General features: G+C 52.1%; 3 protein-coding genes across 5 annotated transcripts; 2 read left to right on the forward strand and 1 right to left on the reverse strand.

Moving 5' to 3' along the window:
* Window positions 1-5: 5 nt before the first annotated feature.
* Window positions 6-5,067, forward strand: LOC114793674 (ataxin-7-like protein 3). The gene is made up of 12 exons (XM_028985771.1): window positions 6-89; window positions 2,134-2,217; window positions 2,284-2,416; window positions 2,495-2,666; window positions 2,741-2,838; window positions 2,918-2,940; window positions 3,012-3,057; window positions 3,141-3,178; window positions 3,327-3,395; window positions 3,528-3,571; window positions 3,799-3,935; window positions 4,086-5,067. The coding sequence occupies exons 1-12, from the start codon at window positions 21-23 to the stop codon at window positions 4,331-4,333; spliced, it is 1,161 nt and encodes a 386-aa protein (XP_028841604.1). The 5' UTR covers window positions 6-20; the 3' UTR covers window positions 4,334-5,067.
* Window positions 4,054-16,577, reverse strand: LOC114793651 (cilia- and flagella-associated protein 70-like). 3 transcript variants are annotated; one of them, XM_028985741.1, is made up of 26 exons: window positions 16,004-16,116; window positions 12,318-14,224; window positions 11,449-11,632; window positions 11,268-11,363; window positions 11,118-11,185; window positions 10,699-10,878; window positions 10,440-10,625; window positions 10,265-10,359; window positions 10,100-10,199; window positions 9,875-10,009; window positions 9,655-9,798; window positions 9,212-9,268; window positions 9,057-9,148; window positions 8,892-8,952; window positions 8,552-8,746; window positions 8,341-8,472; window positions 8,113-8,241; window positions 7,474-7,607; window positions 7,292-7,407; window positions 6,888-7,129; window positions 6,652-6,804; window positions 5,747-5,908; window positions 5,588-5,677; window positions 5,401-5,502; window positions 5,286-5,333; window positions 4,054-5,211 (listed from the first exon to the last, which is right to left on the reverse strand). In XM_028985741.1, exons 2-26 carry the CDS (start codon window positions 12,360-12,362, stop codon window positions 5,104-5,106), a joined length of 3,054 nt encoding a protein of 1,017 aa, XP_028841574.1. In that variant the 5' UTR covers window positions 12,363-14,224; window positions 16,004-16,116; the 3' UTR covers window positions 4,054-5,103. The 3 variants fall into 3 exon arrangements, with proteins under 3 accessions (XP_028841574.1, XP_028841572.1, XP_028841573.1); XM_028985739.1 differs by lacking the exon at window positions 12,318-14,224 and having other exon boundaries at window positions 16,004-16,577; XM_028985740.1 differs by lacking the exons at window positions 12,318-14,224; window positions 16,004-16,116 and adding an exon at window positions 14,648-14,980.
* LOC114793678 (nascent polypeptide-associated complex subunit alpha, muscle-specific form-like) lies at window positions 12,443-14,494 on the forward strand. The gene is made up of 6 exons (XM_028985775.1): window positions 12,443-12,574; window positions 12,643-12,698; window positions 12,758-13,526; window positions 13,603-13,675; window positions 13,751-14,025; window positions 14,424-14,494. The coding sequence occupies exons 1-5, from the start codon at window positions 12,462-12,464 to the stop codon at window positions 13,889-13,891; spliced, it is 1,152 nt and encodes a 383-aa protein (XP_028841608.1). The 5' UTR covers window positions 12,443-12,461; the 3' UTR covers window positions 13,892-14,025; window positions 14,424-14,494.
* Window positions 16,578-20,422: the final 3,845 nt, after the last annotated feature.

Below are 20,422 nucleotides of genomic sequence, written 5' to 3' on the forward strand. Positions count from 1 at the left end.
ATTCCGGTGCAGCGTTTATCATGAAACGGTCTGTTCTGCTCAGTTCAAACGGAGAACTGCATGGAGGAACAAAGCGAGAGAGAGAGAAGGTGAGGAGGTGATTCCTGGAGGGATGGGTGGATGGTAGTGGTCAACTCAGGAGTATTCGTATTCATAATTAGTTCAATTGAAGCAGAGTTGCTTTAACCCCAAATTAAACGTGAACCAGGATACATAAAGCCCTGAGTGGAGGAGCACCGATTACGTCACCATGGAGACGATGGGAAAGAAGGTGCGGTTTGCACAAATATATACCTGAAAATCAATGCATGAGTGTCAATTTAACTTGTTAATAAAAATAGTATATGTGTGTGATATGGATGTGGAATTACACTTTGATGAAACTATGACCTCGGAACACCATAATAAGTACAGTACATCCATTTGCAACAAAACAACATGTCCGTGATGTCACAGGAGCAACATAAGAGCTGAGGTTGTTATTCAAATCAATTATAGATTGTCTAGGTAAACAGTAGCATTCAAACAGCAAATAATCAGGAAATGATAAAGTGTTCAAACAAGACCAGGCGGCGCTCTGCTTGGTTAGTAGTGGTCGGTTTGAACGCCAGGTGGCGCTCTGCTTGGTTAGTAGTGGTCGGTTTGAACGCCAGGTGGCGCTCTGCTTGGTTAGTAGTGGTCGGTTTGAACGCCAGGTGGCGCTCTGCTTGGTTAGTAGTGGTCGGTTTGAACGCCAGGGGGCGCTCTGCTTGGTTAGTAGTGGTTGGTTTGAACGCCAGGGGGCGCTCTGCTTGGTTAGTAGTGGTCGGTATGAACGCCAGGTGGCGCTCTGCTTGGTTAGTAGTGGTCGGTTTGAACGCCAGGTGGCGCTCTGCTTGGTTTGTAGTGGTCGGTTTGAACGCCAGGTGGCGCTCTGCTTGGTTAGTAGTGGTCGGTTTGAACGCCAGGTGGCGCTCTGCTTGGTTAGTAGTGGTCGGTTTGAACGCCAGGTGGCGCTCTGCTTGGTTAGTAGTGGTCGGTTTGAACGCCAGGTGGCGCTCTGCTTGGTTAGTAGTGGTCGGTTTGAACGCCAGGTGGCGCTCTGCTTGGTTAGTAGTGGTCGGTTTGAACGCCAGGTGGCGCTCTGCTTGGTTAGTAGTGGTCGGTTTGAACGCCAGGTGGCGCTCTGCTTGGTTAGTAGTGGTCGGTTTTGAACGCCAGGTGGCGCTCTGCTTGGTTAGTAGTGGTCGGTTTGAACGCCAGGTGGCGCTCTGCTTGGTTAGTAGTGGTCGGTTTGAACGCCAGGTGGCGCTCTGCTTGGTTAGTAGTGGTCGGTTTGAACGCCAGGTGGCGCTCTGCTTGGTTAGTAGTGGTCGGTTTGAACGCCAGGTGGCGCTCTGCTTGGTTAGTAGTGGTCGGTTTGAACGCCAGGTGGCGCTCTGCTTGGTTAGTAGTGGTCGGTTTGAACGCCAGGTGGCGCTCTGCTTGGTTAGTAGTGGTCGGTTTGAACGCCAGGTGGCGCTCTGCTTGGTTTGTAGTGGTTGGTTTGAACGCCAGGTGGTGCTCTGCTTGGTTAGTAGTGGTCGGTTTGAACGCCAGGTGGCGCTCTGCTTGGTTAGTAGTGGTCGGTTTGAACGCCAGGTGGCGCTCTGCTTGGTTAGTAGTGGTCGGTTTGAACGCCAGGTGGTGCTCTGCTTGGTTAGTAGTGGTCGGTTTGAACGCCAGGTGGCGCTCCTGCCTAGTGAAGGCGCTTTCGACCGGTTTCCGCAGCTCTTGTCAACAAGCGTCATTTTAATGAGTTTCGTGTCGTGTTTCGGAGGTAGACCCCTGCACCTTTTTTAAACTGTGATGACGGTGAATTATTGTCTACATGGAGCTCGAACGCAGGACGGAGGGACGGACGCGGCGCGCGTGGGGGATCAATAGAAGACGAACTGTCACAAAGTATCCGCCGTCGTTCCCCGTGACGTCATCGCGCCGCCGCTAGCGGGCTAGCCGGGTTAGCACCGCGCTGTCAGCGCGTCCTGGGCGCGTTTCTGATGGCTTCCTCTCAGCTGAAGATGCGACGCTGATCGTCTCTCGTCGTACGTCCCCCTGTTTTTTACTCTCGTCTCTCCTCTTCACGTCCTGTCCCCCGGTCCCCCGGCCGTGCAGACGCGACGTCGGCTCCGCTGCGCAGCTTTTCAGATGAAAATGGAGGGCATGTCTCTGTCGGGCCTGGACAGCACCAAGCTGGAGGTGTGTGGATGTGGATGTGAATGTGAATTTGTAGGGGGGCTTCCTGACGCCATGTCTACGTTTCAGACTCTAGCTCAGGACATCTACTCGGACCTGGTGGAGGACGCCTGCCTGGGCCTGTGTTTCGAGGTGCACAGGGCGGTGAAACAAGGTTATTTCTTCCTGGACGAGACGGACCAGGAGAGCATGAAGGATTTTGGTGGGCGTGGTGGGCGTGGCGAGTGGGCGGGGTGTACAATTTGGTGCAGTGCTGATATCCTGTCCTATTTCCCACCAGAAATTGTGGACCAGCCGGGAGTAGATATATTTGGGCAGGTGTTCAACCAGTGGAAGAACAAGGAGTGCGTGTGTCCGAACTGCAGCCGGAGCATCGCGGCCTCGCGCTTCGCGCCACATCTGGAGAAGTGCCTGGGCATGGGCAGGAACAGCAGCCGCATCGCCAACCGCCGGTGAGGTCATCTCGAACGCCCCACGTTCCGCCTGGAGTTATACTCGGAACATTTAACCCCGTCTACCCCACCAGGATAGCCAGCAGTAACAACATGAACAAGTCGGAAAGTGACCAGGAGGACAACGATGACCTCAATGACAACGACTGGTCCTACGGGTCGGAAAAGAAAGGTGGGCTTTGTGGGGTTTTCCCTTCTTCCACTGCAGTCCTACATGATGCCATCACCTCCTCTGTCTGTCTCCCTCACAGCTAAGAAGAGGAAGTCGGAGAAGGTATCCTGCTGGGTTCATGGGCTTCGTTATTTCCATTTTATCAGGTTTATTAATTATCACTTCCACTGTAGAATCCTAATTCACCCCGGAGGTCCAAGTCATTAAAACATAAAAACGGTGAGATGTGACCTTATACATGAGACCCAGTTAAGAGCCCGTGTGTGTGGAGAACGTTCATGAGAAGTGTTTACCGTTTGCAGGGGAACTCGGTACTGGCATGAACCCCGACCTCTACAAGGTGCGCCACTTCCTCCTCTTCCCCACTGCATTTCATTACTTATTCTGAAGGTCCATCTTCTCGAAACACGGAGATTTCTGCTTTAATGATTTCAGTCTGTGTGTGTGTGTGTGTGTGTGTGTGTGTGTGTGTGTGTTTCCCGCTGCAGTATAACTACAGCACAGGCATCAACTACGAAACTCTCGGCCCGGAGGAGCTGAGGTCTTTACTGACCACGGTGAGTCCCCCCGACATCCAGAGCTCCTGTCCAGCTCAGTCAATTTCTTCTGATTAGTTAAGCGGAATTCTCCAATTTTCTCCTAAATGTGTGTGTGTGTGTGTGTGTGTGTGTGGTCTCCTTTTCCCTCAGCAATGCGGGGTTGTGTCAGAACACACAAAGAAGATGTGCACCAGGTAAGAAGAATATTTTGGAGTTACGGCTCCTTTAGATCTTCTGGCCTCAGACCAGAGGACGCCAGACGCCGCTGCGGTGTGAGCGTGAGAGACGCATGGTTTACCGTCGGTTGTAGGGCTGATCGGGGCTCTCTGTTCCGCGGGGTTCTTGTTAGTAGCGGATGCGAGGTGAAAGGTCACGGTGAGAGGGGTTGGTCGGAGATGTCAGCACGGCGTTTGTCTGGCAGGTCGACGTTGCCGGATCCAGACTCGGTGGTGGAGAGTGACGGTTACGACGCTGCTGACGGACAGGTGCTCATGAGTCGCTTTGTGTGGGACGGTTCATCAGATATCTCCCCTTCTGACTCCGCCTCCTCGAAAGCCAGTAAGCCGCTTCCTACACGCAATGTTCCAATAACCGGGTTTCTATGGTTTCTATGCTTTTTGTAAATATATTTTACTCCTGCTTATAACTTTTGCATCAATTGCACCAACCACACGTGTTTCTTAATAAACGTTTATTGTTCTCCTTAAGGCACGAATAACTCTGACTCCAAGAGACCAAAGAAGAAGAAGAAGCCTGGCTCTGTGTCCGTGGGCGGCGCGGTGGCAGAGCGGGGACCGGAGAGGGGGAGCGGCGCGGTGAACGCCGGGGTGGGGAGCAGCAGCAGCAGCAGCAGCAGCTCCAGCTCCTCCCAGGCGGCCCTCACCATCCCCAACCGGAAGAAAAAGCCCAAGTTCTCAGCACCTTCGGCCCTCAGCAGCTACGACGAGCTGAACTGAAGACGTTTCGCAGGGTCTCACCGTGTAAATACGTTGATGTTGGGGACAGTGGGGTGCCATCTCTACATGCTTTTGCCTCATGTTGCACACGTGTGTGTGTGAGGGAGCTACACTCGGACGTGTGGATCGTGCCGTTTGTGCGGCACGTATAAGTGTGTGTGGACGTTATGTGATGTGCGTGCGTGCGTGCGTGAGAACATTCCATCGTGGATCCTGTCTCTCTCCTGTCCTTATTGGACGCCTCCCCAGTGTCTCGCTGCATCTGCCCGTCACCACCAGTGTGGTTTCCTGTATGCCGGTATTCTGGTATGTTGTCATTGAGCCTCAACTGGTTTGATTTCATGTTTTATGGTTTTATGTAATGCTTATCGTAATATTCATAATAATGCAAGTACTTGAAATGGCTGAAGTCCATGTTTGGTTAACTCAGACTTAACTAAAAAAAACGTCTGATCATTTTAAAGAATGCTTATTTCTCTAAATAATATATTGTAATATTGCAGGCATGTTTAAAATGCCTGGTGTGTTATGTGATGTGTGAGAAAAAGGAATCAGGAGAAGATGCTACAAGCCTTTTTTCATACGCATTTGTGTGTTTGGGTCTGTGTATCAGGGTTGGTTGGTTTATTAATGTTCATAACATATGGCCCACTGAAACAGACAATTTTGTATTTAATATTATCTGCAAAGTTTTAAATGTAAAAGTCAGCCTTGATAAATATTTGGACTTAAAATCTCTGTGTATCTCACGTCACTGAGAAATATTCAGGTTATGGCCCATAAGGAGCAGGAAATGTTTGAAAACTGGGGTCTCCGAAGCCAGCCTGAGCCTGCAGCCCCTTGATCTCCTGCAGAAGCTCCTGGTTGTGTAAGTTGAGCTGCGATGGTGGGAGAAGATCTCGGGTTAGATTCGGGAGACGCTGTTGCTCGTGATGAAGCGGCATCACTGTACCTTGACCGTGTATTTATAGCACTGCTCCGCCTCCAGCTTCCTCCCCGTCTGGAAAATACAAGCGTGTAATGATCTGCCTGGACGGGTCAGTATAAGGACACCCTGTCGTACCCACCCGCAGGCAGACTAGTGCCAGGTACGCCCACACCAGCGGGTGGTTGTTGTTGAGAAGGTTGGCCTCGGTGAGGGCATCTTCAGCCTCTGCCAGGTCCCCCATCTGACACTCACACACATGATTCCTGTGTTATTATAATAAATGGCGGCCTGCACCACCTGAGCGAGCGATGGGGCGTGGTCTTTACCCGGTAACAGGCCACGCCCAGGCCCAGCCAGGTGAGGCAGGATGGCGACGCCCTGCAGGCCCGCAGGTACGTCAGCCTGGCCTTCTGAAACTGCAGAGAGGATGAAGGAACAGGTCAGAGGTCGCCCCCCCCCCCCCCCCCCCCCTCCACGCCTCGTACCTCCGCTCCCTGCAGGTAGATGGTGCCCAGGCGCAGGTAGACCAGGTGCGTGTCACACGCCCGCCTCGCCAGCAGCAGCGTCCTCTCGTAGCACTTCTGCGCCTCCCTGGCTGCACCAGTCAGGTAGTGCAGGTGACCGTGCGTGGCCCAAACATCTGGGTCCTACGCGGCACAGGAGGAGGAGGAGGAGGAGCTTAGTCTTGCTCTATATATGAAGCTTTTATTGTATGTATTTGTGAGTGTTTCCTCTGACCTTTCACACAGTTACACGGTAAAAAAGGTGCTGTAGCCCATCAGGGCCTAGAAAGACTGGTATTTGGGGGTAAAAGGATGGAAAGGCGTTCAAGGTAACCCACACCTAATTAAAAAGGAATGATCAGCTCAAGATCATTTATGAGTTTTCATAACAAGAGAACAGTTTATGATGAGGGCTTTAAGAGTATTGGTGTGCAACCCAATGAGGGATGGAGTATTGGGTAATGCCCTCGTAGGACGTACCTATGCTGATTAATATTGTATTCGAGGGCCAAGTTTGGTCGGTGAGCTGAATTCCGCATTAAAGGAGCGGTCTTTATAGAGTTCCTTAAGTCAATCGACGAAAAGCAATGGAGGAAGCACTACCAGGAAATGAGAGGAGGGGGAAGTGAAAGGGAAGTGATTTTCATGGTGATCCACTGCAGCACAGCACACGGTGACACAGTGAAATGTGTCCTCTGTATTTAACCGTCACCCTTGGTGAGCAGTGGGCACCATGACAGGCACCCGGGGAGCAGCGTGTGGGGACGGGACCTCTGTGGCACCTCGGTGGGTTGGGATTCGAACCCACAACCTTCTGATTACGGGGCCACTTCCTTACCCGCCAGGCCCCCACTGGAACGAGTGCGTGTTTGATGGCGGAGCCGCACCTCGACAGTCTTCCTCAGCGCCTCCTGCAGGCCGGACTCGGCGTCGGCGTACTCTCCTCTGAGCATGTGCAGGCGGGCCAGGGCCAGGTGGTAGGAGGCGCTCAGCCCCCCCTGGGGACACAGCAGCTCCTGGGACAAGGCCCTCTGGGCCATCTGAGAAAGCAGCGTGTGGAGAAGCGTCTACACCCGGCGCTGTGAAAGTGGACCTTGCGTGTGGATGTGGGCTTGGTGCTGACCTGCAGCGCATGATGCTCCAGCAGGAACTCTGCAGCCGCCATGTATATAGTGGTGGACGGGGGGGTCTCGGCCCTCTCATCAGGGCCTCCACTGCCTCGGTTGTCCCCCTTCCGTGCCTCTTGCAGAATCTCTGTCTGTAGTTCTGGGGTTTTTTTCTGAGGACCTCCAGCGTGCAGCTTGCTAGCTTCCAGAAACGCCATCTCAGCCTGAACGCTGTTGCCCTGGCCCTGATGGAACAGTCCTGTGAAGCAGCGATGAAAATGGTGATGAGTGTTGTCTTAGATAAGATCTTTAATTCATCATTTTATTCCTTCAGATGGATTTTTATTGCAACGTTGGTCAGCAGAAACAGTGGTGAATATTCCAACACAGCTTTCAGTGGGAGAAGCAAGATGTTCCTCACCAAATAAAGTCCAGGACAGCCCACTGCTGGGCTCCACACAAGTTGCTCCTTCCAAAAAGGCTTCTGCTTCCTCGGTGTGGCCGTTCATCTCTGCCAGGATGCCGCACATCAGCAGACTGTAAACCGAAAGTGAGATGAAACGGAGAAATACTTTTTACCGGACGAGCATCACGTGGACTCACCTCGGCAGGTGGGTCTGCTGAACGGACACGGCCTGGCGAAAACACTCGTCTGCCTTCTGGAGGTCAGAGGTCAACATGCAGAATGAGCCAAAGTCAAACCAATGGGCCGCGTTGCTGCGGTCCTGAGCCAGCTGCTGCAGAAACACACACAAACACACATTGTGAGACACTGCGGCACAGCACACGGTGACACAGGGAAACGTGTCCTCTGTATTTAACCATCACCCATGGTGACAGGTGCTCAGGGAGCAGCAGTAGGGTGGTAGTGGCATAGTGGGTAATGCACTCGCCTATGAACCAGAAGACCCAGGTTCAAATCCCACTTACTACCATCGTGTCCCTGACCAAGACACTTAACCCTGAGTGTCCCCAGGGGGGGACTGTCCCTGTCACTACTAACTGTAAGTCGCTCTGCATAAGTGCGTCTGATAAATGCTGTAAATGTAAATACTACACAATAGATTTAGTACAGTACAGTGTGTGGGGACGGTACCTTCATCAAGGGGACCTTGGCGGTTGGGGATTCGGACCCACAACCTTTCGATTACGGGTCCACTTCCTTACCTGCTAGGCCGCCACTGCCCACCACACCTACTTTGCAGCTCAGTTCAGTGTGTGAGTGTGTGTGTGTGTATATACCTCTAAGTAGTAGTGTTTGGCGAGGGCATAATCCTGGTTCATCTCAGCTTCTCGGGCAAACTGTCGGATCTGAACACAGCTGAGTTGTGGTGGGGGGTGTTGCAGCACCTCAGCATCCACAGACAGAGGCTGGACATGGTGGGGACAGCCACTGACATTTAACATCCTGGCTTTAATATACTTAGCAGTGTACGCACGGTTTCTATACGTTACGTATGAAATGCCCACCTTGTTGAGGGCTACGTGCATCTCGTCCACCAGGAAGATGTAAAGCTGACTGAGGAAGGCGCGAAGCTGCTCTGGTTCCCTGAAGGCTTCGCTTCTCAGCATCTTTTCCCGCACCACACGCACCACCGAGTACTGTTCCACACAGTCACATGGGACGGGGACAGAACTCACCATCGTCAGAGACCCCACCGTTCTCCCCAACACTACTCACCTTCAGTTGCTCTTTAAAGGAAAAGTATTTGCCCGAGTAGTTGAGCTCTCCCAGAAGCTGAGCTCTGCGCTGCTCCTGAGAGCTGATATCCAGGGCTGGGGCGGGGCCGGGGGGCGGGGCCCCGAACTGCTGTTGGTACTGCTGCAGAACATGCTCTGCAATGCTGGATATCTGAGAGTGGAAGTCCTGCACAGCCTGGAGAGAAACGCGCCTATAAGAACTGTGTGAGTGTGAGGAGCGTCATGCTACAGCATGTCCACCGGGGGCAGTAGAGAGTAGAATGTCGAATGAAGCAGGTTCGAAAGTGGAGGGTGAGGTTGCTGTGTGTGTGATGATTTACTCTCTCTGCTCCACACAGTCTGGGAGGTAGGGCTGGTCTTGGATGAATCAGCTCTGCCACTCTGAAACCATAAATGAGAAAAACTGTTCTCCAGATATGGGGCCATCCTGCTCACTGTGGTACTATGAAAAAGATTTTATTGTGTGTGTGTGTGCAGCACTTCACCTTTTATTCACTTCCTCTGGGGCTTTCTTCGGGACCAGTGGTTTCTCCAGTGCAATTTCAAGTACAATGTAGGTTCTAGAATCTGCAAACATCTAGAGAAGAAGGTCTGAGTAGAATCATGCACACACACACACACACACACACACGCAACTGACCTGGCCTTCTTCATTGACCACCAGTGCTTCCTCAGTCAAGCTGTCAGCAGGTTTACTCTGTGAACACCAACACTCGCCAGGTTATAATATTCATATTCCACGTTTTGACGGATGTTCACACCTCCCCTCATATCAGACGCTCACACTGGACTGGAGCTGGTATGTTGGTCAATATTTGTGTGTTTTACATCCAGCGAGTTTACGTACAGTGTTAGTGGGTAAGGAAGCGGACCTGAGGTCCCCTTGATGAAGGTTCCGTCCCCACACACTGCTCCCCGGGCGCCTGTCACCAAGGGTGACGGTTAAATACAGAGGACACGTTTCACCGTGTCACTGTGTGCTGTGATTCAGTGTTTCACCATCACTTCACTTTCACTTGGTATCATCACAAATTCTCCACACAGCCACCGAAGTAGCGCTGGATCTTGAGGTTTTTATCCTACCTGTTTAGAAGGTTCCTTGGTCTCCTTGACAGCTTTGGACAAAGGAGCTTTGAAGGACCCAATGGAAGATGAGGTGCGAGGTCCTTTGAACTGCGTGGCCGGTGCCTGAAAAGCTTCATGCAAAATGCTGTGGTTCCGGTTGGTCTTAACAACAGGAGGAACAGGAGTGTTACAGATGGTCCCACGTCAACATCTGAGGTTTCTGAAGTTCTGGACTCACCTTCAGCTGGAGGTCTGATTCATAGAAAGGGTGGAGCCTGTAGGCGCCATGGATGCGTGTGGCACCTGGGTACAGCAAGGGGGTGAGGTCAACGTATGCCACACCATGGAAGGAAATCTGAGGCTCTTCATCTCCCTGTAAATTACATACACACACACACACACACCCAACACGTATTCAGCACCAAATCCAAGAATTGTGGGCATGCCATTGTTCTCCTCCCACCTTCTCTTTCCTGCCCTTCCCTCCTTTAGGAAGGTCGCTCTGCAGTGACCTCATCACCTCCACTGGCCACAGGCGGCTCTTTAAGATCCTGCGCTTCAGACTGAGGAAACACCAGCAGTCATTCCCTCAAACACACACACACACACACACAGAATGATATCTCACCAGGATACACCTCCAGCATCCAGGAGGCAGCGCCGTTCCGTATCCCAGCTCACCCTCTTCTTGTTGGTTTCTACATCGAGACGGAACTCCTTATCCTGTGACCCAGATGGAGACCATGAGTGGAACAGAACACCAGGGAACCCCTGAGAGAACGTAGCTCCTCCCATCACCTCACCTCCTGGGTGCTCAGATCTCCATCCTCTTCATCCACGGCCTCCTCCTGGATCCATGACTCTGGGATGTTCTGAGCCGAACTCAGGCAGAACTCAGGACCTGCAGGCCATTTTTTGGGTCGAGGAAGAGGTTCCCTCTGACCCCCCATTCTGAGCGTTCCATCAGAGAACATCAGGATCTGCTCCCGCTGGGGTGCCACCAACACTCAGATTAAAACCAGCACATATATTCAACACCGTAGCTCCATCCCGCCTCCATACCTCCGCGGTGACGGGGACCTGCAGCGCCGCCACGTAGCTGCAGGGGCTTCCTGAGGCCGCCACCCACACGTCTGGGACCGAATACGCCGTCTCCAACGTGACCTTCAGCAGGTTGGACTGAGACACCTGGTCATCTGGGAGCAGCGGTTCCGGTACAGACACGGAGACATCAAGCATGGTCTACACACACACACACACACACAGCTCTTAATCGTCCCCACACGCTGGTCCCCGGGTGCCTGTCATGGTGCCCACTGTCACCAAGGGTGATGGTTAAATACAGAGGACACGTTTCACCGCGTCACCGTGTGCTGCGCTGCAGTGTTTCGCAATGACGATCACGTCACTTCACTGAGCTCTGGTTGTGAAATGTACCCGGCATCAGATAGAAGTGATGCGGTGAGGACGTGGTGGGTTACCGTGTCCTCGTTGGTGGGCAGCGCCGGTGTCGGGAACAGCGGCACAGAGACGGAGAAACTGCACCGACCTGCGGCCGGCAACACAGGGAAACGGTCACGCCTGTCACCGAGACACTCGTGGCGGCAAAAACCCTCTGGTGCTGCTCTCACCGCGCAGAAGGGGCAGCAGGTCCACCGCGGCTTGCCCCAGGACGAGGGTCTTCTCCTCCTTTTTCTTCTCCTTGGCCAGGACCTCGAGGACGCTCACTGAAAACAGAAGTTACGAGTCGTGGGACGTTCGGAAGCCCGGTGTTGCCGGCGGGGACGTGTGCTGTAGGCAGCAGGTTCTCACAGATGACGGGTTTGTGCGCCACGTCGTCCAGGGTGTTGAGCAGGTCGGAGCACTCGAAGCTGCAGGCCAGGTTGAAGTCCACAGCTCCATCTGCAGCCACCTGGAGCTTCTGGGAGTCTCCCAGCACGGCGTGGTTGAACTCGGCCCGCACGAGGCTGAGGAAAGACCCGGCCTTGCAGCCTCTCTGCTGACACAAACAACACCACTTTTATTCCTAAAACTGGAGCCACGCAAGTTTTAAAACTGAGTCTGAACATCACGTTGCTGCGATCTCCAGATCCTGCAGGTTCACTCTCTGCAACATTTGCAAGATTCGGCCTTTTCTTTCACAACAGGCTACGCAGCTCCTCGTCCAGGTGATGGTCATCTCTAAACTGGACTATTGTAACTCTCTCCTGGCTGGAGCCTCTCCAGTCACCATAAAACCCCTCCAGATGGTCCAAAATATGGCAGCTCGCCTCATCTTCAACCAGCCGAAACACCCCCACGTCCCGCCTCTTCTCACCTCTCTCCACCGGCTCCCGGTAGCTGCTCGCATCGAGTTTAAATCCTTGATGCTGCCTACAGGGCGGTAAATGGAAGTTCTCCCTCTTACACCAACACACTACTAGCCAGATACACTCCTGCACGCCCTCTCAGATCTGCACACAAAACCAGACTGAAAATCCCCTCTTCACGGACGTTCAGAAGCCCAGTGACAAGTTCGGCCTTCTCAGGGCTCTTAGTTTTTAACTCAAAATCAACCGAAGGGAAATTGCTGGTTCCTCTTGTAAGTCGCTTTGGATAAAAGCGTCTGCCATGTAAAGTAAAGTAAAGTAAAGTAAAAAGTAAAAAGGTGTGAAATGTGGAATAAAGCGAAACGTTCTCACCAAATTGCGGCCCCGCAGGACCATTATTTGTACAGGAAGCGACATTTTTATGAATTTACTTCGTCAGCGGCCCCTCGGCTGCGTCGGTCCGTTGCCGCGGCAACCAGCTCCCCGTTCTCGCGAGATTTGGCAGCGCGTCCCAACATGGCGCCCGGCGCGGCCGTGGACGCGGTGCTGGAGCTGCGGGGCCGGTGCGGGGAGGACGAGGCCCGGATCGCCGCCAGCGTCCGGCGCTGCAGGCAGCTGCTGCGCGGCAGGTGAGCGGCTCCCGGTCCCGCAGGTTCCCGCCCGGACCTTCCAGCTCACGCTGGGCTCTTTTTTCCAGGGAGACGCGCCTGGTGGAAGCAGCGAGCGCCTCGGAGGAACCGGGCCCGGCGGAGGGTAAGTGGCTTCTTTGTTTCAGTGTGTTTTGTGAGTATTTGTTAAATGTTCAGGTCCAGATCTTCCTCCTGAGGAGCTCCAAGATCTCCATCTGCTGGACCGACTGCTGGAGAAGGCCATGCGGGTTCGCAGCGGTGTCACCAGGCTGGGCGTGGCCGGTCCTCCATCCAGGGAGCGGACCCGGGCGGCGACCCTGCAGCCACCTGCAGCTCCGTGTCCTCCATCCAGCCTCATCGGTGGACCTTCATCAGTGGTCAGGAAGTCGTCGTCTTCAGCTGGAGCTGCCACCAGGCTGGGCGTGGCCGGTCCTCCATCCAGGGAGCAGGTGGCGAAGATGAACCGAACCCGGGCGATGACTCTGCAGCCACCTGCAGCTCCGTCTCATCCATCCAGCCTCAGCAATGGACCTTCATCAGTGAGGAGGACATTGTCATCGTCAGCTGGAGCTGCCACCAGGCCGGGCGTGGCCGGTCCTACATCCAGGGAGCGGGTGGCGAAGATGAACCAAACCCGGGCGGTGACCCTGCAGCCACCTGCAGCTCCGTGTCCTCCATCCAGCCTCAGCAGTGGACCTTCATCAGTGAGGAAGTCGTCGTCTTCAGCTGGAGCTGCCACCAGGCCGGGCGTGGCCAGTCCTCCATCCAGGGAGCGGGTGGCGAAGACGAGCCAGAGCCAGGCGACGACATTGCAGCCGCCTGCAGCTCCGTCTTGTCCATTCAGCCTCAGCGATGGACCTTCATCAGTGAGGAGGACATCGTCGTCTTCAGTTCCTCTCTGCAGTGCTCCGCCTTCGCCAGCCTGGGCCGCACCGATCGCCCGGCAGGACAGGCCAGTACCCGGCGCGGCGGTGACGCCCCTGATGCTCCCGTGACCGCGTTATTAATGTCTTGTGAATATTTTGTAGGTTGTGGGACGAGGTCGTGTCCCGGCAGCACCAGTCGGTTCCAGAGCGGAGACGCTTCGTTAAGAAGCTGCAGGCGTGTGGACCTTTAATTACCACCATATTGTGATATATCTCCCGTTATTAACATTTCTCCTCCTCGACCCCGCAGGTCCTGCTTCCAGCTCCTCCCCTGGTCCCCGCGGACGCCCGGTGCGAGGCGGTCCGGCTGGCCCGGCTGGGCGGAGCTCTGAGGCGCTGCTACCACGCGGAGCTGAGCATGATGGGAGTGCGGCCGGGTTTGTGGTTTTAGTCCCTGAAGTCCCTGGTGTTGGGAACCTGCGTCCAGCTGCTGATTGTGTGTTTCAGGCGAATCGGACGCGATGCTGGAGCGGCTGGAGAAGATGATGGTGGACGTTTGTGCAGAAGCGGCGCAGCTCAGAACCGGTACGTCTGTTAGTCACGTTTCCAGCAGACGTCCTTAATAAAAGTGTGTGCCGTATCGGAAGAAATCCTCCATCTCTGGTGGAGGTTAAAGGTCGGCAGGTTGATGGATTTGCAGGATGAAATTACGGCTTGTTCCACCCACACGCCACTCCTCCACCAGCAGGCTCCGCCCATCACACGCCAGGCGCTCGTTTATACACTGATAACAACAACATTTACATTTATTTCTTATATAGCGCAAAATCACATACAGTACTGATGTCCACACAAACCTGTCGGTCAGTCTGTGTGTTGTTGTGTGTGTCTGTGTGTGACGTGTCTGTGTTTTGTGTGCGTGTGACGCGTCTGTGTGTGATGTTGTTGTTGTGTGACGTGTGTTGTGTGCGTGCTTCACACAGAGCTGAACGCCGTGGACGAGTCTGTGTCTAGAGGGATGTGTCCCGTCAGGAGGGCGGGCTGGGGCGGTCAGGTGAAGCCCCGCCTCCTTCCTGCTTTGATCTACCGCAGCCAATCGGAGCTCCAGGAGGTGGAGCTGCTGCGCATGAGGGTGGAGCTCCTGGAGCAGGAGCTGCACCTGCAGCAGGTGAGACTAAAGCAGGAAGTATTTTCTACGTTTACTCGCCGGAACTGCTGCATCAATGTATGATGGGTGTGTTCCCTCAGGTCCTCTCTGAAGCCCTAAGCCCCGCCCAGTCGCCTCCGTCCTCTCTGAGCGCCGCCCGTCTGCGGGGCCTTTACTCCCTGCTTGCTGAAGGCGGGTCCCGCTTTCCTTCTCTGGTGCTGGACTCCAGGCCGCATATCCCATAATCCCCGGCGTCATGTGATCCACCGCCTCGCTGTGCTGAATAAAGGATTAAACGACTGCTTGTGTTTTGTGGCGTCAGAGCTGCCTTGTGCAGTGCGTCTCGGTGCATTGTGGGTGTTTGGCAGCGTGCCGGGGTGGGCGGATGTGGAACTTTTCACCTTCAGGTGCGAGTCGCTGAGTAAGAGCCTGAGGAGGCGGATCCTGTGATAACGGCCGCGAGGGGAGGCGGAGCTATCTTCGCGCCGGAGGGCCGTGCCCACACAGCCAGTGAGTCACGCTGCTCTGTGTGGAGGAGTGTGTGAACTCGGCGCCACCTGTTGGACAGTCTGGACCCGCCCACACACACCGGTTCTCCCGTCAGGGTGCAGAACGGAGAGGCCTGAACTGCTGTATTTAGACCCTGAAAATGGTTCTAGATGTTGCCATGGAGCTTCATCATGATATTCTCAAATCCATGTGTAAACTGGAACTCTCGTTTCGGTTATACGCCAGTGACCTTTAACCCCCGAAATCGAATCAGATCCCTTGAGGCGTTCCTGACCGTGACCTTAACCACAAAAGGTCCGTTACGATTAGGAAGAACAATGGTCATGAACGGGTTTTATGGATCCACAGAGGAACAATATTTTCTGGGAGAATGAAGGTGCCACACGTGCTTATCTGTCACTAATCTTCAGTCAGGGATGAGTCACACGTCCCCTCCACCCTGTCCCCGTCCTGCAGCTCGGGGGCGGGGCTCCTGCTCCACCGCGCTACTCCCACGCAGCTAAACGCCTTTTATACGGCATCACAGGCGGCAGAATTATGAATATAAATGTATTTTCTGATGCGTGCGCGCACAGGGTAACCTTCGACCTTTTTAGTGACTGCAGAGTAAGAATAATAAAAAGAACCAACAGAAGCTGAAACCCTGTAAAGACCGTGGCGCACCGTCCCTTTGTTGTTTAACGGGAGACTGTGTGTGTGTGTGTGCGTGAGTGGGCGGGTAGTGGCGTGTAATCCGATGCGTTTGTGTGTGTGTGTGTGTGTGTGTGTGTGGTTGCGCATGCTCGGCTCTGATAAGTAGCATCTCATTGTTCTGTCTCCGTGTGTGTGTGTGTGTGTGTGATAGATCCCCCATTAAAACCTCCTCCGCCCCACTGTGAGCCATGGTCCCACCCCCAGGACACTCACCCAATCGCAGGATGAAGACGGCCCTTGACTCCGCCCCCACCCTGGGCCGGATATAAGAAGGTTTTGAGCGCGATGCAGCGGCAGAGACAGGAAGTGCAGCACCGGGACAGGGACAGGGAGAGGGGGAGAATGGCTCCCGCGACCTGCTGAAGAAGCCGCCGCCGGCTGGTGCCAGCTGGCCACGCCTCTGTCTCCTGAGAGGATGGGGTGCGAGACCCCCAGCGCGCAGAGCCAGGCCTCGGCCACGCCCAATGGAAGCAGCAGACGCGCGGACGTGCTGTCGTCCCTGGACCGCCTCTCGCAGGCCACCGGCGGGATGGAGAAGTCGTGGTATCGCTGCATCTTCCCGTTCGGCGTCATCTCGCTGGTGATCGGCGTGGCGGGGACGGCCGTGACCTGCGCCTACAACGACCTGCCTCAGACCAAGGTGGTGTCCGTCGTGCTGCTCGTCGTGGGCCTGCTTCTGGTTGTCATGGCGATGGCCTGCTGGACCACCCACAAGAAGAAACGGCGGAAAAAGAAAGAGGGCGGGTCGTTCAGCTCTGACCAGTGTCCCTTATGAGACGCGTAGTGAAGGTGGAACGTGTAAAATACGGAGAGACGGTGGGGGCTTGTCCCCGGACACCGTCCCGCGGCTCGCGACTCTACGCAGGGGATCTGTCGGCTCTGGAAGAACACGGGACGATGAGAGACGTCCTTCTTTCAGGTACCTGCGTTCCATTCTCGATCCCACTTCAGTGCCTTTGATCAAGCTGCAGGCCTGTCAGGGTTCCTGGGGACCCCGGTGTCCCCCCGAGCGCTCCGGCTTTCTCAGGATCACACGAGTCCCCGTCTGGTCTCACTGAGGCCGCAAGATGGAGAGTGAAGTCGCCGTTCTAGGTCAACGCTGATGTCAACACATGCCTGGTCTGGAGAGAACATGTCGGGGACGCGACCCAGGGGAAGGACGTTGACACAGTCAAGACACTCATCTACGTGCCTTCTACCTGTACCATGATGGGAAATATTAAATCCATAACTCTGTAGGTCTCCGCCTGTTTTTCTGTCGGTTTGCTCTGATGCCGCCTTTCCGTTCGTGGACGGAACACGTCAAGCCCCAACGTCCCACGTGCTGTCCAGCGGCGTCCTCTTCATTTACATGCTGCTGGTAATGAGCTTTAATATACTTCTGTATTTCAAGTGAAGTGGTGGTTATAGTGAACCTCTGCAGCACAGCACACGGTGACACGGTGAAACGTGTGCTCTGTATTCAACCCTTGGTGAGCAGTGTGTGGGGACGGGACCCCCGCTGCCCCCAAATGCACGAGCCCCTCAAGACAACATCTCCATCTCCGCCTTTTAGATGGAGGAACAGGCGGTGTCACAAATCAAAAAGAAATGTGCAGTCAGGGACTGTAACTATATTTTTATTGGTTTTTAACAGGGATATAACAGGGTAAACATGTAATGTTTCAATATACTGCACATTTTATAACCCCCTTATAAACCCTATAGCACCCACCCCACCCCACCCGACCCCTCCCTGACGCCAAGCCAGCTTTACATGCATAAAAAAGGCAAAAAAAACAAAAAAAGGACAAACTATTAAATTAGAAAGGAATCAAACTATAAATGTATGTATAGGAAAATCTTCTCCAGGGACAAAAAGGACATAATATTTCTGAGCCACTGGGAGTGAGTGGGCGACGTGGAGTCCTTCCACTTGAATAAAAGAGAGCGCCTGGCCAGGAGGGTCGCAAAAGATGACAAACGCTGTTTAGCTGGAGGTAGACGCTCATCTTCCTCCTCAGTGATACCGAAAAGAGCGATCAGAGGGTCTGGTTCAAGGTTTTAAAAAAAAAATTCGGGCATGTCCGGTACACATGAATAAGAGACGCCGCTCCGCTTTTACATTTATCCCAGCAGGGATCAAGGTTATTATAGTTAACGAAAACGAACGATAAAATTAAAACTAGAATTGAAAAGCATTTTCGTTAACTGAAATAAAGAGTTAAAAAAAAAAGAGAAAACTAACTGAAACTGTTTTGTGTGTATACAAAACGAACTTAACGAACTAATATTATAGCAAAAACGTCCTTCGTTTTCGTCTTTGTAATAAGCCTTTTGGGTTGAATTAAAATCTATTTACTTCACGCTGCCAGTTTTAAGCCAGGTTTTTGACCATTATGGTAACACGTGGTCTGTGACGTCACGTGTCCATAGTCTGTCCGTGACGCCGCCGGCTAGCGTGATGGCTGCAGCGACAGTCGGAAGAAAGCGGCAGAAAGTCCTATTTGGGATTTCTTTGATTATGACAGTGGCAAAAATAAAAGTAAGTGCCTTGTTGTAGAAGCAGGTGATACAATATGTGGAATACTTCTCAAGGGGAAAAACCCCACGAATCTGAAAGTCCATTTGAAAAGCTCACACAAAAAGGCGAACCAAGAGTACCTGAACAAGCCAGCCTCTCGCCCGCCCTCCGCCGAAAGAGAAGCGGTAGCTAGGCCAGGTAACATGGGAAAGGAACGTGGTACTACAGCATCCATAATGGACCAAGTAGCTGCTGGCTAGTAAATATGCAGGAACACCACAAATGAGAAGAAGCGTTGGTAAATATGTTTATTAAGACTGGAATGTCTACACGACTGTGTGACTCGATTACCTTCAAAAAGTTCACCGCTTCACTCGAACCAAAATTCAAAACACGCTGCAAGAGTCAATAACCTTATCGGAGATAAGATGGATAAGGCTATTCTGGTGATTTTGATTCATGCACCTGACAAATATCCTAATTTACAAAAAAAAAAAAAACTAACACTGTAACTAATAAAAACTAAACTAAAACTAAGCAATATCAAAACTAATAAAAACTAGTAAATCTGCCTCTAAAAACTAATTAAAACTAACTGAATTTGAAAAAAAAAAATCTAAGCGAAATAAAAAGTAAAAATCCAAAACTATTCTAACTGTGGCAGGGACCAACGTCTGGGTAGAAACGGGAGAGTTTAAGTTTGGAGAAATGAGCCCTGTGTACAACCTTAAACTGTAATAAAGAGTGGCGGCCACATGAGGAGGTTGAGTTGACAAGCTGAAGAATTGAATTCCATGTATCATCTGACAGTGATAAGTTTAAATCTTTCTCCCAAGCAGTTTTCATTTTACACAAAGGGGTGTAACTCGAACCCATCAATCCGCCGTAAATAGTGGATATTAGGCCTTTACGCAGCGGGAACAAACAGGAGATTATGTAGGATGTTTACAGCAGGCGCCTCAGGGAAATTTGGTATTAAAGAGCCAATGAAGTGTCTTACTTCATCTGAAAAAGTGAGAATTGGGAAGGTTAAACCTTTCAGAAAGCTGTTCAGACCATGCAAACCTATGGTCAACAAACAGATCCTTGCAAATCTTCATGCCCTTATTGTACCATTCCAGCAAATACATTTAAATACAATAAAGCCGCCAGATCAGCCCTGTCCACAGGCCGCGGTTGAAGCTTCTGTATTCAAATCATCAGGCCTCTCATCACCATCTGCTGGACAAAACCTGCAACTATCTTGAACATTCTGTACTTTTACATTTACAGTATTTACCAGGGAGACTTGTAGTCAGTAGTAACAGGGACAGTCCCCATCTGGAGACACTCAGGGACACAATGGTTGTAAGTGGGGTTTGAACCAGGGACTTGCTGTAAATATGAACTCTGTACAGAGGGTACACGAGCCCACTCCAAATCATTCAGAAATAAAGATGACAAATCAAATTAAGGTGGTGAACATGATCCCCATTTTAATTTGACCCATGTGACCCACACAGCCCATCATGTAAATGACTCGGACCAACATGGACCCTGCTGGCTTTGATGTTTAACGTGGTAAATCTTGTTTATCAGTTTTTACCCTTGAGACCTGAACTGATAATAATTATAATTACATTTACTTTTAGGGTTGAGATTAGAAAAAAAAATGCAAGAATTGATATTTTTTGGTTTTTATGTTTATGGCATATGTTTAAAATGTGTTATATGTTTGTAAGTAGTTTTTAGGATCTTGTATCATTGGTATAAAGTCTCCAGCGGTTTCTTGCTGACTCTCCATTTATCTACAAGAAGAAGTAATGATAGAATCAGTGAGAGTTGGTTCAGCCCCTCACAGGAACATGTTCCTTACATTCTACAAGCAGAACAGAGCCACCTGTCTACCACCCAGATGGGCGTGTTACCTTTTACAGACTTTACACTGTAAGTGTTATGTACAGAGTTCATTTAAATCTACGCAGTTTTACTGTGCTATTATGTAACATTTAAATATGTAGCTGTAATCTAATCAATTATTAATCTGTAACAGTAATCTAATCGATTATTAATCTGTAACGGTAATGTATATGATGCATGCATGGATGCATGGATATGATGCATATATGGATGCAATAAATACAGGCATC

This window comes from Denticeps clupeoides, chromosome 7 (genome assembly GCF_900700375.1).
Source record: "Denticeps clupeoides chromosome 7, fDenClu1.1, whole genome shotgun sequence".
Taxonomy (NCBI): Eukaryota; Metazoa; Chordata; class Actinopteri; order Clupeiformes; family Denticipitidae; genus Denticeps; species Denticeps clupeoides.

Excerpts from the sequence above, each read along its gene's own strand:
- LOC114793674 (XM_028985771.1), top strand. The coding sequence starts at position 21 with ATGAAACGGTCTGTTCTGCTCAGTTCAAACGGAGAACTGCATGGAGGA. Across the intron at positions 2,839-2,917 it reads CTACGGGTCGGAAAAGAAAG|CTAAGAAGAGGAAGTCGGAG; the intron begins GTGGGCTTTGTG and ends TCTCCCTCACAG. Across the intron at positions 2,941-3,011 it reads AGAAGAGGAAGTCGGAGAAG|AATCCTAATTCACCCCGGAG; the intron begins GTATCCTGCTGG and ends CTTCCACTGTAG.
- LOC114793678 (XM_028985775.1), top strand. The coding sequence starts at position 12,462 with ATGGCGCCCGGCGCGGCCGTGGACGCGGTGCTGGAGCTGCGGGGCCGG. Across the intron at positions 12,699-12,757 it reads GGAACCGGGCCCGGCGGAGG|ATCTTCCTCCTGAGGAGCTC; the intron begins GTAAGTGGCTTC and ends GTTCAGGTCCAG. Across the intron at positions 13,676-13,750 it reads GCTTCGTTAAGAAGCTGCAG|GTCCTGCTTCCAGCTCCTCC; the intron begins GCGTGTGGACCT and ends TCGACCCCGCAG.
- LOC114793651 (XM_028985739.1), bottom strand. The coding sequence starts at position 16,363 with ATGACGCCGAACGGGAAGATGCAGCGATACCACGACTTCTCCATCCCG. Across the intron at positions 10,626-10,698 it reads AGGTCCCCGTCACCGCGGAG|CGGGAGCAGATCCTGATGTT; the intron begins GTATGGAGGCGG and ends GTGGCACCCCAG. Across the intron at positions 9,269-9,654 it reads CCAAGGAACCTTCTAAACAG|AGTAAACCTGCTGACAGCTT; the intron begins GTAGGATAAAAA and ends TGGTGTTCACAG.